Source organism: Triturus cristatus, chromosome 5_1, assembly GCF_964204655.1.
Source record: "Triturus cristatus chromosome 5_1, aTriCri1.1, whole genome shotgun sequence".
Lineage (NCBI taxonomy): Eukaryota > Metazoa > Chordata > Amphibia > Caudata > Salamandridae > Triturus > Triturus cristatus.
Genome location: NC_140587.1, coordinates 299,496,262 through 299,512,553, shown reverse-complemented (window position 1 = coordinate 299,512,553; position 16,292 = coordinate 299,496,262). Strand labels below are relative to the sequence as shown.

The 16,292-nt window shown below is 42.8% G+C and overlaps 1 protein-coding gene across 1 annotated transcript in view; it reads left to right on the top strand.

Moving 5' to 3' along the window:
• Positions 1–16,292, top strand: part of FAM91A1 (family with sequence similarity 91 member A1) — a 312,498-nt gene that overhangs the window by 283,851 nt on the left and 12,355 nt on the right. The window contains exons 21-22 of the mRNA XM_085604989.1: positions 1,555–1,662; positions 6,956–7,076. Of these exons, the coding sequence (XP_085461115.1) occupies positions 1,555–1,662; positions 6,956–7,076 (229 nt within the window). The remainder of the gene's footprint in view (positions 1–1,554; positions 1,663–6,955; positions 7,077–16,292) is intronic.

Below are 16,292 nucleotides of genomic sequence, written 5' to 3'. Positions count from 1 at the left end.
GTCCTTCGGCCTCGTCCCTCCTTTCTTCCTAAAGTGGTGACTCCATTTCACCTTGGGCAGTCTGTCACCTTGCCCACCTTCTTTCCGCCTCCGCATCCTTCCAAAGAGGAAGAGAGGCTCCACCGTCTGGACCCAAAACGTGCGCTCTCCTTTTATCTGGACCGCACAAAACAGTTCCGGGTGGACGACCAGCTTTTTGTTGGGTACGTGGGCGCTAAGAAGGGGAAAGCTGTGCACAAACGGACCATCTCTCGGTGGGTCGTTTTGTGTATAAAAATTTGCTATTCCTTGGCTAAAAAGGACCCTCCTGTTGGGCTGCGCGCCCATTCTACTCGGGCCACGGCGGCTACTACTGCCTTGGGACGGGGAGTCCCTTTGCAGGACATCTGTCAGGCGGCGACGTGGGCTTCGCTACACACGTTTGCCAGGCATTATTGCCTTGACAGCCAAGTCCGGAGGGATGGCTTCTTTGGCCGTTCTGTCCTCCAGGACTTTCTGGTGTGATCTTGGTTCGCAGACCCACCACCGGGGATGGTATTGCTTGGGTATCTATTCTAAGGTGAGGAATCTAACTAACGTGTTTCTTTCAGATGAACAAGTTACTTACCTTCGGTAACGATGTATCGGTAAGAAACATTAGTTAGTTAGATTCCTCACCGACCCTCCCATCCTCCCCGTTCTGCGAACTGACATCTAGGGTTAAGGTTGTCCTTTCAGGCCCCTAGATTTTATTTTTGGCACCAGTGTCGGTCTTTGCATGGCCTCTGCGTTCCTGGCGCGGAAGGCTATGTACAAGAACTGACGTCAGCGCGCGAGGGCGGCGTCTAAGTACTCCGACGACGTCATCCCGGCGCACGACGCCGACGACGGACGCGGAGCCGCAGACGACGCCTAGCGACGCGCAAGGGGTATTGCTGACGAAAAAATCTTCCGGATCCAGTCTGACGCCTGGGGATATTCTAAGGTGAGGAATCTAACTAACTAATGTTTCTTACAGATACATCGTTACCGAAGGTAAGTAACTTGTTCGATAGAATGCTACCCAGGGATACCGTTTGCGCCAAGAAGCATTGGATAAACACTTTCATCCATCACTTTTATGTTGTCTCACCACAAGCACTACCCCTCACCAAACGTTCTGCAGGATTTCCAGCCCGCATGTATTCAACAACCGGTCCCAGGTAGGATGGATGGGATATCCTTTTTTTGAAGTAGCATACACAAGCCTGTTTCGGTAATACTGATTTGCTGTAGCATTCTCCAGTACCCCAATATTAAAATTATTTTTATCGCTACATGATTTTGACAAATTAGAGATCTGAACCCTCTTTAATAAAAGCTACAGACAAAATTCTCAATGATATTATTAATGTAATTGTTGTTTCTTCAGTCAGAATGTTAGCATGCATGTTTCATCTGCCCAGAATAAGATTGTCTGACCTTTTCTCAAAGTCGCTGTTTTATTCCCTTACCCAGCAAAACAAACCCTCTACCTCTGCCTGTCACAAAGAGGACAGAGCTGAATTTGACCGAACCATTTCTTCTCCCTTGTAGGTGAGTCTGGATTGACCTCGGGATCAGATGTAAATGGCAGCACAGAATCATTTGAGATGGTGATAGAAGAAACCACCATTGATTCTGCAGTTAAGCAAAACTTTGACGGTAACAGCACTGAACGAACTTCAATATAACATGAAATGTATCTGTGGAATGTTACTTCCGTCTTAAAATTAATTGTCTTTTACCATTTTAAAATTCGCAACAATGAATAACTATTTGCATAACTAGCCAAGTGAATGTTTTCTCTTATTTCTTAAGTAAGTTCACTTTGCAAAAAATCTTCAGTTAAATTAACCTTATTCAAACATGATGTGTGCTCAGCTGGCACAAAAGGAAATTTGATTATTGAAGATTGGAAAGGGGAGGTATACATTTCTGGCCCAGAGACCTAAAAGAAGAGCGTCTGAGATTGGGATATAATGGTTGGAAATGAGAGAGGTGTTACCAAAGTGGTGTGGGGAAAATGGCAAAAAATCTTCAGTTAAATTAACCTTATGCAAACATGATGTGTGCTCAGCTGGCACAAAAGGAAATTTGGTTATTGAAGATTGGAAAGGGGAGGTATACATTTCTGGGCCAGAGACCTAAAAGGAGTGCGTCTGAGATTGGGATATAATGGTTGGAAATGAGAGAGGTGTTACCAAAGTGGTGTGGGGAAAATGGCAGAACTGCCAGTGAGCCAGAAAGTAGTATGGTAAGTGTCTTCACACTATATACAATTGCTGGTTAGCAACAAAGTGCTACACAGGAGGCAGGCCACAGAGGGGATGCATAGGTGGAGGGGACAGATGGAGGATGTAGAGCTAGTGGAAGGAGTGAGAAGTCAGACTTCTCATCCCTAGGTAGTGTTCCTTGATGAAGTGAGTTTTCAGTTTCAGGGTTCGTGCTGTTCTAATGTCATACATGATGCTGCTCCAGAGCTTGTGGCATAGGCTGAGAAAGGTTGTTTTCTTGTTTTTTCCTTCCTGCAGTGTTTAGTCTTTAATCTGGCGATGTGTGAGCCCCTCATCTGGCATTGACCGCCGGGAATTGTTAGTGTGTTAGCTTGGTAAACATGGACCTTGATGTAGACTGCCTTGAAAGAGCTATAGTTGATCTTAAAAATGATCCGAGCTGAATCGAGTAAGAGAAGCTAATGCAGATCCCTTAGCACAGAGGTGATGTATCAGATTTCTTCAGCTTTGTGAAGAGCCGTGCTCCTGCATGAAGGATGCATTTCGTGGGAGCGAGGGTTTTCTTTAGGAAGCCATTGACCAGGGCATTGCTGTACTGGGGTTATTGGGATAAATGTACATTAGGGAGGGTATCTCTCCAGCCATAGTATCATTTTTCATTAAAGTTTGTCATATTTATTTGTTGTAGATTACTTAAATTCACAGGAAATGCTACCAAAACAGTTCAAATAAACCACAGATGACTATTGTTAGATCTAGAGTCTGAAAACATAAGTTAGAAAAGTCCAGCACATTCATCCGACTATAAACACATAGAAAACTGCGAGTCCACAAACAGAGGTGCTGCGGGAGTTAATTTATTAAAGCCTTGTGTGGTCACCCAATGACCATGTCCCTCTTTGACCTATCCAATTAATCTAAAAACACAAAAAGATAGAGGCCCTAATTCTGCATTCTTAAAATCATAAGAATTGCTATAAGAAAAGTTCAAATAAACTACAGATGACCTGCCTCATTTCTGGACTCTAAAAACATACGTAAGAAAAGTCTAGCACATTCATCAAACTATAAGTACATGAAAAACTGCAAGTCCACAAAATAGAGGTAATGTGGGATTTCACTCAGTACAGCGCTCTGTGCACACCTAATGGCCTGGTACCTGTCTGACCTATTCAATTAACCTACAAATACAAAAAGATAGAGATACCTATTCTCCATTCTTAAAATATCAAAAGCCTCTGTTATTTCTAAATGTACTGTTAGTTTTAATATTATTTCAAGAAGCATTTCTTACTCCAGCACAACTTTTATGTTCAAATACCATATCATACATTAGCCAATACAATAGAATATAGTGATTTTAATATGTTCAGTATCAGAACTATTGTCCATAGATTTTCATATCTGAATGAGTTTGTGAACAAGATATTCAGCCATCAAGTGTGTTGCAGTGCTAGGGCGCTTCTCAAAGCTAAAAGATGAGATGAGATAACATAACTGACAAAATATAATTATAGAATTATTATTACTCTTGACAAGCAAACAGTGTTGTCTTGCCGAAGTTAGAAACATAACAATTGGCTAGTAAAACCTGTCTTTACATTAACATTGAATAGTCTGATTTACTTAGAAAAAAGCTAGTCCAAAATTCTAGTGAGGAAACAAACATGTAAACATCTGACTTATAAGTATGCACATTTTCATACATTGTATGTACTCAAAATTATTCAACCTCTAGTATTTCCCTAAAGTTCTTACTTATCCTAAAGGGAAATCATCTGGAAACCGGGTTGATATAATAACAGTGTAATATATGTTGAGCCAGCAAAACTTTGTACCGGAAGTCAAAATAATCTTTCAACGGAAATCAGATGTCGTCATAACTAATCACGATCTCTGGTAGCATAACAAGATAAAAAAAATAGTGTTAATGGGTAAATTGGGCAAAAAGGATTAAACAGATGCCAGGCACACCTATATTTAACTTCCTATGAAAATATATCTAATAGACATCAGCTATACAATTGCTTTTAATAGTAATAATCCACTTCTACTCAAGTTGAAATGTGGTGAATCTGCACACGAGGCAAAGAACAAGATAAAACCATAGTTAAGAAACCGTATTGGGCAGGACATAAGTGGTCAGACGTTCACACATACCTCTTCTATCAGATGCAAAATCAATCACCAATTGGTTTTCTCAAAGCTAATTTTAGACATTGTTTCGCCTCAGTGGCAGGACATCTACACAATTATCTGAACTAGATATTAATTGTACTAACCACAACAGCCACATTTTCCTGGGTCTCCATGGAAGCTTGACAAAGTAACTTTGAATTCAGAGGGAGGAAAAACTAGGAATCACATAAAAACATGTGTTCATGGCACATTTAGCAAGATAGACTGATTAATAAATAAGCCTGTATCTTGCCAGCACATATCATGCAGGTTATGGATGAACTCTTTAAGGTGGTGACAATCAATATCCTTTCAAAATACCCTGAAGATTTGGAACTTTTCCATAAATATGTATCTCCGGGACAACAGGACAGGTTAGAATTTTTTTTTTTATACACCTGATGTTTCCCTGTGGTAAATATTTGTAATTCAGGGCAATATGAAGCACTTTTAAAATTGCTCTTCACAACTATTTTGAAACATGCATATTTAATTCTTATGTCCAATGAATCATCAATGAAGTTCTAACTTATCAATTGACGGCTGCAAGTTTTTTGACCAAGCATTTAGCTTATTTATTTCCAAGAAACTGTTAACTTTTTGCCAGATCAGCACCTTCCCAAGTATTATATTAGTTGACTTAGTCCCATGGCAGAATTGTATAAAATTAACTTTCCTTACTGATCTACCTAAAGAGCACAATCTCAAGCCTAATTTGGGCTTGCGTGGTAGACCCTGGAAAGGAGAACAGGACTCCAAGCAGAGAGCACTGTGCAAAGTGTAAATTTTCCAAAAACATCGTATTAGCATTAATCAATGTAGGTATGAATTTAGCTTTGACTACCAACAGGATTGGTTCTGTAAAGGGTCTCTCAGCAGGAATTGTGATCTGTGCATCCATGCTTTATTTGTCCCCATTATTTTCTTCACCCTCTTTCCAATTTTCGATTTGAGAAAGTTCCATTGCTGAAGGGAAACAACTTGATGTAATGTCCCACCTCGTTGATCAAAGCTGATAATCGGGGGCAAGTTGCAAACATGTGTACACTATCTGCAGCAAAACATCCACAACGAGAGCAGTGTGTGTCTGTTGAACCTCCCCATTTGGAAATCCGCTTTGGAGTAATATACAAGTTAAGCCAGGTCTTAAAGCATTGTACCTGCAAATTAGCCGAGGAAAATGCAGTCTGGCTCATCAATAGAGAGTCCTCACAATCCCCCACCTCTGCCTGTACCATATCCTGCCAACGGCTAGTATGTTTAGTAAAATCATCCTCCAGTATATTACTAAGTGCTTTGCAGAGTTTAGTTATGGGTAAGGATAATATCGTATCTAGTAAGGGAATTCTACGCCCATTAATTGCCTTTTTAGATAAATAATCCCTCACTTGTAAACATTTAAAAAAATGTATATTACCAATCCCAAATTTCTTCTTAATCATATCAAAAGGATATATTAAATTTTCCTCTATCAGATCACCAATATACCTCACTCCTTTATCCTGCCAGATTTTCAAGTAATCGTGTTTGGCATAAGTAATTAAGAAATGAGAGAATCAAATCGGGTGTTGCTTTTCACCGCAATGGCAGTAGTTAGGCTATTTCTGGCTACTGTATGGTTAGATAAGGATTCACCTGCAGCACATTACTGGCTGGGGAAACTGCTAGCTACCTACCGATGGGATATGACGGTATACTCACGGAGGGGGGGTTAAGGTAAAAAGAAAAAAAGGACTAGAAATCTGATATCCAGTAACTAATTGGATTAATGAGGCTATGCTTTAATAGAAGTTATGGAGTGTAATATAATCACAATTAGGGATATAGAAGACAAAACGAATGAGACTATTTAATGTATTCAACTTTATGATTAGTGTAAATTAATAGTTTAATTTAGATTTAAATGAGATCGCCTTGGTTTCGAGCGGTGGGTGGGGGAAGGGGAGTTTAGGGGGCGGGGTTGTAGCTAGAAGGGTGGGAGGGTATAAAGGTAAATAATCGACATCTTGTATATACATATTGAAATGTAAATTGTAATGTACTTATTGCAAATCTAATGTATGTGATGGATGTCTAAAATAAAGATTAAAAAAAAATGAAGGGAAACAACTGCTGTTTTTATAGAAACATGTCATTCCATCTAATGGCTACTGCAGACAAAAGTTAAACTCTGTATACATCAGCCTTTCTATCACCTTTCTAAAAATTCTGGCTTACCCTTGAGGAGAACTTTATCCTCTCATTATCTGTACACCTTACAAACAGTGTTGTCAACATAGTGCGAGTGCTGCATTATCAGAGGCAAGGTCAAAATAGAAATAAATGCAGGGAAAGTGAAGATAGGAAATTCTGTTAAATATTGCATTCCTTATCCCATTCTTCCACTCAGCTGTATCTGGTTGCAAGAATGCCTTTGTACTCTTCCTTCTGCACTAACCTTTTGTAAGTGTATCACAAGATGAAATGCTCAAACAAGCAGTAGCCGACTTGTTGTTTAGTTCTTTTAGTGCCCAGCAGTAATGGACGTGTTTACTGTTTTTTAGTGTCAACGGAACACCAGTGGGTCCCGCTGGAGCTGTCCTTCGGAATTCCACTTTTCAATTCAGAACTGAACAAAAAAGTCTGCAGGAAGGTTGCAGCCCACGGATTATGCGGTAGAGACAGGTGTGTGAATTTTCATTTTTGCAACTTGGTGCCACTCCGAAGATATTTATTAAAAATTAGCATTATCTTGTATTCACTTCATTACTAAACACTAAGCTAAACAAGTAATGTGTCAAGACAGTTGCAGTCGACTGTCATGATGTTAAAATGCTGTAGTTCCTAGTGATGGAATAACCTGACATTTGACTAATTGTGGTGTGATGATTTGGATTGTTTAAGAGGTTTCCTGTCATGTTATCTGAGGTGTCATTTACCATCTCTTGCATGTTTTGGATTCCCATTAATTCGTACTAAAGTTCATAGCCTGACACCGAAACCAAGGGAGTCGATGAATAATAGAAATCTAAACAGTCAATCTAGTATTACAAAAACTACTCCTTTTATAATTTCCTGGAATTCTGCAGGAATACACAGTATTGTGCAACTGGATCATACTAAGGAGTTTGATTGTTCATAACCTCATATGCATTCAGAAATACTGGTCTTGGGAAAAGCCAGGCTATTTGGTGTGGGAAATACAGGCTGTTCTGTTCCATGAGAATGAATGACTAAGTGGAGTTCTATTATCCTCTATTTCAACAAGATGGGACTTAATAGTCCTAGCTCTTAAATACTTTCAGATCTCATTCAAATACTCAAATTGTAGTTTACAAATCTCTAGTGATCATATTTTAGGAAAATAATGCTTTTCAATGTTTATATTCACCTGGATAGACTCTGAAAACAGATAATTCAGAAAACCTTACTAGATTGTATATTATCAATTTGTACGCATGACCAAAAATAAACCTGATAATGTTGGGTGACTTTTAAATACGTTTTTGAATCAATTTGGAGGACATTGAACAAGTTGACGCAAAATAGTTAATTTCATAGATGCAGATAACAAACCGTGAAGACCTATTGATAATATGATGATTTTGGAGAGAATTGTTAACCCTGCCTCGTTGGCAGGCTTCATTGTGGTAGTCCAGAACATCTGTCCCATTTTCCAGTGAGTAAGGGATGAAACTCCTATACACTTGTGACACCCTTATTTCAACTTATTTGTACAATTGCCCAAAAAAGTTGAATTGGAAATGATTAGTTGCCCCTGAGGGCCACGCTTAAACTCACTGTGGAGAAGTACCTCATTTGGAAACAATAGGCTGTATGGAGCAGAAAGTTCCCTGAACAGCTGACATCACCTTGGGACTTCGGAGATAAAGGACTTAAACACTGGGAACAAATGCTCTTTAACTTTTAAGTTTGTAAGCAGACAAAAAGGTCTGTTAAAGATTTACTAACTAGGAAGAATATTAAAGAAAGAATTGGACTTGGTAAAATGGATTTCAATAGAAAGAACATAAATGACTAAGAAATGGAGATTTAAAAAAAGCTATAGTTCTTGATTTGTCTTTCAACGCTTTGACCATCAAAAAAAGATGTGCAGGAAGCCAAAGAATGGGTTTATCTAAAGAAATGGATGGATACTTTAAAGTGAGCATACACTCACAACTCTATAGGGTTATAAAAGTGGGTTTATAAATTAGATGAAATGTAATAGATGGATGTCAATTTTCAATTTTATTTTCGGTTTGCCTGGAACTACAAATTATTCCAGACATATGGCATTAGTCACCTAATGTTTTTTTTAGAAGAGCAGCCCTGATGATCCCATAACTATCATATGATAACATTATTAGACAGTGAAAGTAAACCTTATGCTAAGATAGAATTGGCTGAACTTGTGATTTGGGTGGAAGAAGCTGAGATTTTCCCAGTTCACCAAGTCTGGTTTAGGAAGGGTTGTGAGACTCGGTGGCGGACAGTTTTCATAGTTGTCTAAACCACACCATGAAATGGATGCATAAGAATTACCTCAATTTCAATACCAACAAGACCAAGGTCATGGAATTTGGGAAGGGCCCCCCTATTTGGTCCCAATCTTGGTGGCCAGCAGCAGGGGGACCCTGTCGGACCCCGGCCACCAAAGTGAGAAACCTTGGTTTCTTGTGTGACACCCAGCTTAATTTCTCAGCTCAGATTAACCAGCCTACATCTGCTTGCTATTTTCTTTTAAAGGTGCTGCGTGAAATCTTGCCTTTTTTACCTATGGACCTGAGGAAAACAGTTGCTGTGGCCCTTGTTCTCTCCCGTATAGACTATGCCCTGTACCGAGGCATTGACAAACGCCAGCTCTCGAAACTTCAATCTTTACAGAATGCAGCGGCACGCACTTTGATAAACATTCCTAAATATGGTCATATTTCTGGTGCCATTAGAACACTACATTGGCTTCCTGTCAAACAGAGAACAGAGTTCAAAGCACTCTGCCTAGTTCACAAAGCCTTATATGGGGTTGGGCCTACTAATTATCAAAAACTATTTCAATGGCACGCCCTCCGTCGAAGCTTAAGATCCGCCAATAATGCTTTGGCCCATGTTCCTATAGTGAGCAAAATCAGATGGGGAGGCAGATGCATTTCTTTCATGACATCCAGGCTCTGGAACAAACTTCCCATCAAAATCAGGTTAATTCCATTTAGGTCCGAGGTCAGGAAACAGGCCAAAACCTGGCTCTTTCCCTCCTCTTAGCTTTCAAGCGTTTCCTGACTCTCACCCTCTGCTCTTCCTGCGCCTTGGCATTCGTGTGCTTTAAAAGCCCTTTACTTACTTACTTACTTAGGTGTGTGGCAAGACCGGAGACCTGGGCCAAAAAACCCAGTGTAATGAATGAAATTAAACACTACCTTTTTTGCAGTATTTGCTTAGGAAATTATATTTGAATTTACAGAGCCTTTCGGATATTCACCTGTTTTACATCCTTAAAGTCTAGTTTGTGCCTGCACTTACATAGTTTGCTGATCTTTGGAGATAGGATGAGCATGATACTTGGTAGCTCTACAGGGGTAATTGTCTTAATTTTAATTTTTTGTCTCTCAAGGACCTATCCGCTGAGACAGTTGAGGTTGGAATTTGGATTGACTAGTGTGAAATGTGCACTAGGTAAACTACTGCTATCTGTTTTGTAGAGCCAGCCAAGGCACATTAAAATCTATGTTACAAACAGAATTAATAGTAAATCTGGGCAATACTCCCTTGGGAAAAATAATTATTGAACAATTACATATTAACTCATGTTGGGACAATTCGTCTTCATTTGCACATTTTTAAAGCGTAATTAACTAAAAAAAACTGAAGCACCTTTATGTTAGGCAGAATTGGATAAATGAAAAATGAACGCGCATACTTTACACTGGAGACCTCTAATGCTCTTTTACTTAAGATATTCGGCTAAACAAAGTTTACACCATTTATTCCCAAGGTTCCGTGTTACTTCTATTTCAGTATCTGATAGTAGATCTAGGTAGTTGAAGAAAATAAAATGTATCTGTTGCTGCTGTTTCTGTGGTGCGAAAGTGTAATCCATTTCTCATATACTAATTCACCATTAACCCTTTATGGGTCCCAGAGTAGCGTATTACTCGCCGAAAAAGCACTTCAACACCTCATTAGGGGTAGCGAGCACCATATCAATGCAAACCTTTTTTCCCTCTCCTATCCCTCTACTACCCTTCTCAATCCAAATAACTGACTAATACCCACCACTCAAATTACATTCATATTTCACAATACTAATTCAACACTAATCCTTTGTGGGTTCCGGAATAGCATGCTACACGCCAAAAAAGCGCTTCAACACCCCATCAGGGGTAACAACCGATAAATAAATGCAAACCTTTTTCCCTCTTCTATCCCCCCGCTATCCTTCTGAATCCAAATAACTAACTAACCTATCCACTGTAGGAAAGTAGGGTCTGCTTTCTATGTTCACCCCCACTTTTTGCTTTTGCTTCACTGGTTTTCGACTTAGATGTGGCTGTGGGCCTGCTAATCAGACCCACAGCCTAGCTGTTCTCTCTCTAAATTCACACTATGTACTTTAGGTACATAACCCAATTGGTAAGGATCACCCTCTAGGGCCCTGTACAGTGTATCTTAGGTACCCAGGGCATGGTTGTACCCTAGGCCTACCAGGGGCTGCAGCATGTATTATGCCACCCCTGGCTTGCCTCCCATCATGACACAACTGGCTGATCACTCAGCTGGGGCAAGGTCGTGTAATCACCCCTTGCTTAGGTATAGTATTCCTATACCTACCTTATATATAGACACATGGGTAACCTTTCAGTCACTCCTATGGCATGCCTTAACAATCCTGAAGGCAGAGTGCTTGGTAACATGTGAGATGGTGCTCTAGCATGAGCTAAGCCTGTCTGCAGCTTTCGGAACCATGTCCTTATAGCTGTTCTATGATATCGCCTACCATATACTCTTAAAGGGCCTGATAATCCTCGCGGTTATGGTAACTATGGTTTGGCTTTATCAAAACATGTCGTGTAAGGTGTCTAACACTTTGGAATACTACCCCCACACCATTTCTGGCGATGAGGATCGTATTCCTCCCTTCTAGAGGGAGAAGACATGTTGAAGACCTACTACCCGGTTAAAGTTAACCAGAGCCCCAGCATCACAAAATGGATGCTGCTGCCACAGACACAAGTCTGACCTCCTGCTGCTGGGAGTCCTTCCAGCGAGGGAGGCTTGGACAATAGGTTTCCTGCCTTGGGAGGTGCTAGCACCACCCTAGACAGGACTTAGTGTATTGGGGCAGAGAGGGATGAAAGAAACGAGACACTGCCTGGGGCACACAAGGTGTCCCATGCATAGTCCGGTTCAAACCGGTGCTGGGGCACTCCAGCCCCAGTCCTGGCGCGAAACTGGACAAAGGGAAGGGGGTGTAACCAACCCCCTCCCTGGTCCCACCCATAGGAGGGACCTAACAGGTAACCCAGCCCCCCAGATTAGTGTAAGAGTGGGAGCTGAGTCCCTAGGACTTTGGATTATCCTGCAAACTGCAACTTGAACAGAACCTCTGGACCTTCGACATTCGACTACGGAAGAAGACTGAAGAATCTCCCTTGTGGCCAAGGAGTGGCCACCCTGTGCAAACAGGCACCAACAAGCGACCTGCCGTTTGCTTTGCCCAAGTTCTACGAGGAACCGACTGCAGAGCCCGACCAGCGCCTTGACTCCAGACTTCTCCGACCCTGATCCACATCCACAGCAAAGCTGAGATCCGTGGAGGCGACGAGAGACGTGGGACCGGCTACCTGGGAAAATTGGCTACTAGCTTCCAGCGCAGCTTCTGAGGCATCCTCGAAGTTGTGCTCTGGGGATTGAGAAGCCCCAACCCCGAGCACCATCTGCACCGAAGATCAGCTCTCCACACTCCACGAGTTCTGCGTGGGGCCCTTCTGCATTTCCCTGCTCGACGCGCCTGTCCCGTTACTGGCCCGGTGGCTAGTAACCTCAGTGACGACGAATCCTTGACTTTCCACCACTGGTTTCGCTCCTCCAGACTGGTCCCTGCTTCCCTGGGAACGAGAAGCACCTCAGGCCTTCCTGGTCTGCAACAGAAGCGAATCCTTCATCCTGCGTGAGTTGCGTTTGCCAAGGCTTGTTGGGTCCGAACTCGACACCGACGCCGCCAACAGCAAGAGCCCTCGTGGGACAGCTCGTCTCCTGGTTCTGGTCATCCTCGACGCCTCCTGGTACCCGTGGCTGCTGCGACAAGCTTCACCTCTTCACCTGCATCTTCACGACATCGCCTGGTTCCTTCCTGGTTCCTGGCTGGTGACCTAGACTCTGTCCCCTCTGCTTGCAGGTACCCTCCTTCTTGATTCCAACCTTGGAATCCACCGGACACTCTTCACTGACTGCCTGTCAGCACCTTTTCTTCAGGCATCCATAGGAGTGGACGACGAAACCCTACGCAAGTTCACACCTATGCACCCGCAGCCCGTGGGCTAGGTAAACTGAGTACTCCGGTGCTCACCAGGGTATTGACTATCCTAGGGTCTAGTTTCCAAGTCTCTAACTCCTAGCTCTTTCCGAAGTGTCCTAAAACTCATAATTTCTAAACATCACTATTTCTATCGACTTTAACGCATTACGCGTGAGTGTTTCCACTCTGCACCTGAATCCCGTGGGCCTCCCACTGCCTAGTAACTGGTAGTATAGTGTAGCCCCAGCTATTGCCTAGGCCTAACCTGTGTTCGTGACCGTGGTCCTTATACCACTTACTTAGTATATGGTTTGCGTGGCCCCTAGGGCCTAACTGTATTATTTACCTGTGTGACTTATGTATGCTTAAATAAGACTGTGTTGTACTTACCTCGAATCTCATAAAGAGTGCTGAGGGTATTTTGACTAGAATAAATACATTCTATTTTCGTATATATCTGTTGTGGTGTCCTTTCATTTGGTATTCAAGGGATTGCAAATGGAATAGCAGCTGGCTTCACATGCCATACAGAGTTTAGCCTAAGACTGCTCTTGTCTATGCCACCACTAGGATAGCTGGTCTATAAGGTTGACTTTACAACCAATCACCATAAGGGTTGTTTGGACTGATACAGGGTGTACACTAGAACTAGTGACAACATATATCAGGCCAACTTCTCACATTGGTGAGCAGTGGTTGGGATCTGAGCTTGCTGTTGTGATACCATTGCAATCTTGAGATATCAAGTTGAAAGATCACAAGGATATTTGTCAGGTACATATAACATAGCTTATAAATACTTAAGTTCTACTGAACTTAGTTGTTGTAGGTTGAAGGGCCTAGCACACCCTGACTACAACTACTAGAGATGTTTTAGTAGATACAACTAGTGTAGGTAGGTGCGCACACCACACCCTCACTAGATCATGTCTCTGAGAGGAGATCAAGATGATTCTCTCTCAGGAGGGGGATATCCTAAAAAGATACCCTCTAGATATGATACCCTAACTTTTCAGGAGATGAGACAATTGTGTACCTCCAGAAAGTTAAACCAGGGTTCAAACCCTACCCTCATTTATCTAGTGGAGATCTTAGAAGAGTATGATGCTCAGAGAGCCTCCCAGGATGGTACCTTAGGTACCAATGAGGGTCTGCCCTCTACAGAAGACTCCCCTCACAATACTGATCAAGATGAGTCAGCAGGGGCTTCAGAAGATGAGGTAGACAGCCAGGTCCAAGTTAGGAGACTTAGCCAGGCTAACTTAAGCCTACATGTGAGTCAGAATGGGGTCCCCCCCATTCAGACTCTCAAGTGGACTTAACCAGTGAAGCAGGAGAGGAAGATCCCCTTCCAGGGAATCTATCCACTCCCATGTCTCTAATAGCTCCAATGCCTCTTCTCACAGGGGAATGACTTCTCCACAGAGAAAAGAGCATCAGGCCAGAATGAGGGAAGTCAATCTGAGGATTGAAAGCGAAGAACTTGCCCTTGCAAAAGAGAGACTTGCTCTGGCCAGAGAGCAAAAGGTAAGTGGGTTAGGACCCACTGGTGGCAGCACTATCCCGAAGGATAGAGACAGGACCTATGACAATAGAAACCTGAGCAAGATGTCCCTCCCTACAAGTGTGGGGATGACATCCACAAATGGATAACTGCTTTGGAGAGGGCTTGCAAAGTACAGCAGGTACCCCAAAGTCAGTGGGCAGCTATCTTGTGGCTCTCCTTCTCTGAGAAAGGCAGAGACAAGCTCCTCACAGTTAGTGATGAGGATGCTGACAATTACACTGTCCTGAAGAGTGCTCTGATTGATGGGTTTGGCCTAACCACTGAACAATACAGGTTGTTGTTCAGGGATACCCAGAAGACACAGACTCAGGACTGGACTGACTTTGTAGATTGTGCCACTAAGGCTTTGGAAGGCTGGTTATTGGGTAGTAAGGTTAAGGACTATACAGGATTGTATAATTTGATCATGAGAGAACAAATCCTTAACAACTGTCAAAACCAGTTACTGCATCAACATTTGATTGACTCTGACCTAACTTCTCCCCAGGAATTGGGAAAGCAGGCAGATAGGTGGGTCAGGACTAGAGTTAAGCAGAAAAACCAGAACCAGGGCGGTGATCAGAAAAAGGCAGACCAGAAGGGTAATGAGCAGAAATCAAAAGACCAGAAGTCTTCACCACCCCGCCCAAAAGGCTCAGGGGGAGGGTGGTCCCAAAAAGGATAAAAAGAAAGATGGCCCTAAGAAACCTTGGTGTAACTATTGTAAGTCCAATTCCCATTGGTTTAGTGAGTGCACCAAAAAGGACAAGCCCCCAGCCACCATTGCCCCTAAGGCAACTGTACCCCCTAGTCCAGCTGTAAGTGGTGGTTCCCAGCAAAAGGGTGTAATAGGGTTAACCCTGGGAACTGAAGTGGATTCTGGCCTAGTCAGAATACCCACTCAGGCTGTTATGATCTGCGATGGGGACATAGCTTTGTCCTCTACTGTGGGTCCCAGTAACCTGGGCAAGTACAGACAGACTCCTTTAATCAACATTAGAATGGCTCAGGCCTACAGGGACACAGGTGCTAGTGTCACAATGGTGACACCTGCCTTTGTGGACCCTGGACAGATCATGCTAGGTGAGAATTACCTAGTGACCAACGCTAGCAATGCCACTACCTCCCATAGTGTGGCAATTATTAACTTCTCCTGGGATGGGGTAACTGGCCTCAAGAAAGTTGTGGTGAGTTCAGACCTTCCTGTAGAGTGTCTGTTGGGAAATTACCTTGAAACTTCAGTGTGGGCTGAAGTGGAGTATAGGACCCATGCAGAAATGCTGGGAATAGATGCACAGGTCCTTGCTGTGACTAGGTCACAGGCCAAAAAGTGCAACACTGAACAAGTGCTGGATCCTGGGACAATGGACCAGACGCAACCCAAGAGAAAGAGCAATAGGGTTACGGCTGTGCCTTCCCCCCCTGCCTCAGGTAGAGAGTCAGCCCTCACAGGAGGATGATTCTGAAGGCCCTGAAGGAACTGCCCTAGAAGAACTGGAACCTGACCAGGTTGAGTTTCTTGGGAAAGGGGGACCTTCAAGGGCAGATCTGAGGCAGGCCCAATTAGACTGTCCTTCTCTTGAACCCCTCAGACAGCAGGCTGCTGCTGAGGCTGCAGGGAATGCTCAAGGTACCCATAGAGTGTATTGGGATGAAGGGCTGCTGTACTCGGAGGCTAGAGACCCCAAGCCTGGTGCGTCCAGGAGGTTGGTCATACCATTGAGTTTCAGAGGCTTCCTTCTTACCTTGGCCCATGATATTCCCCTTGCAGGACACTTAGGCCAGAATAAGACTTGGGACAGACTTGTCCCTCACTTTCACTGGCCTCATATGTCAGAAG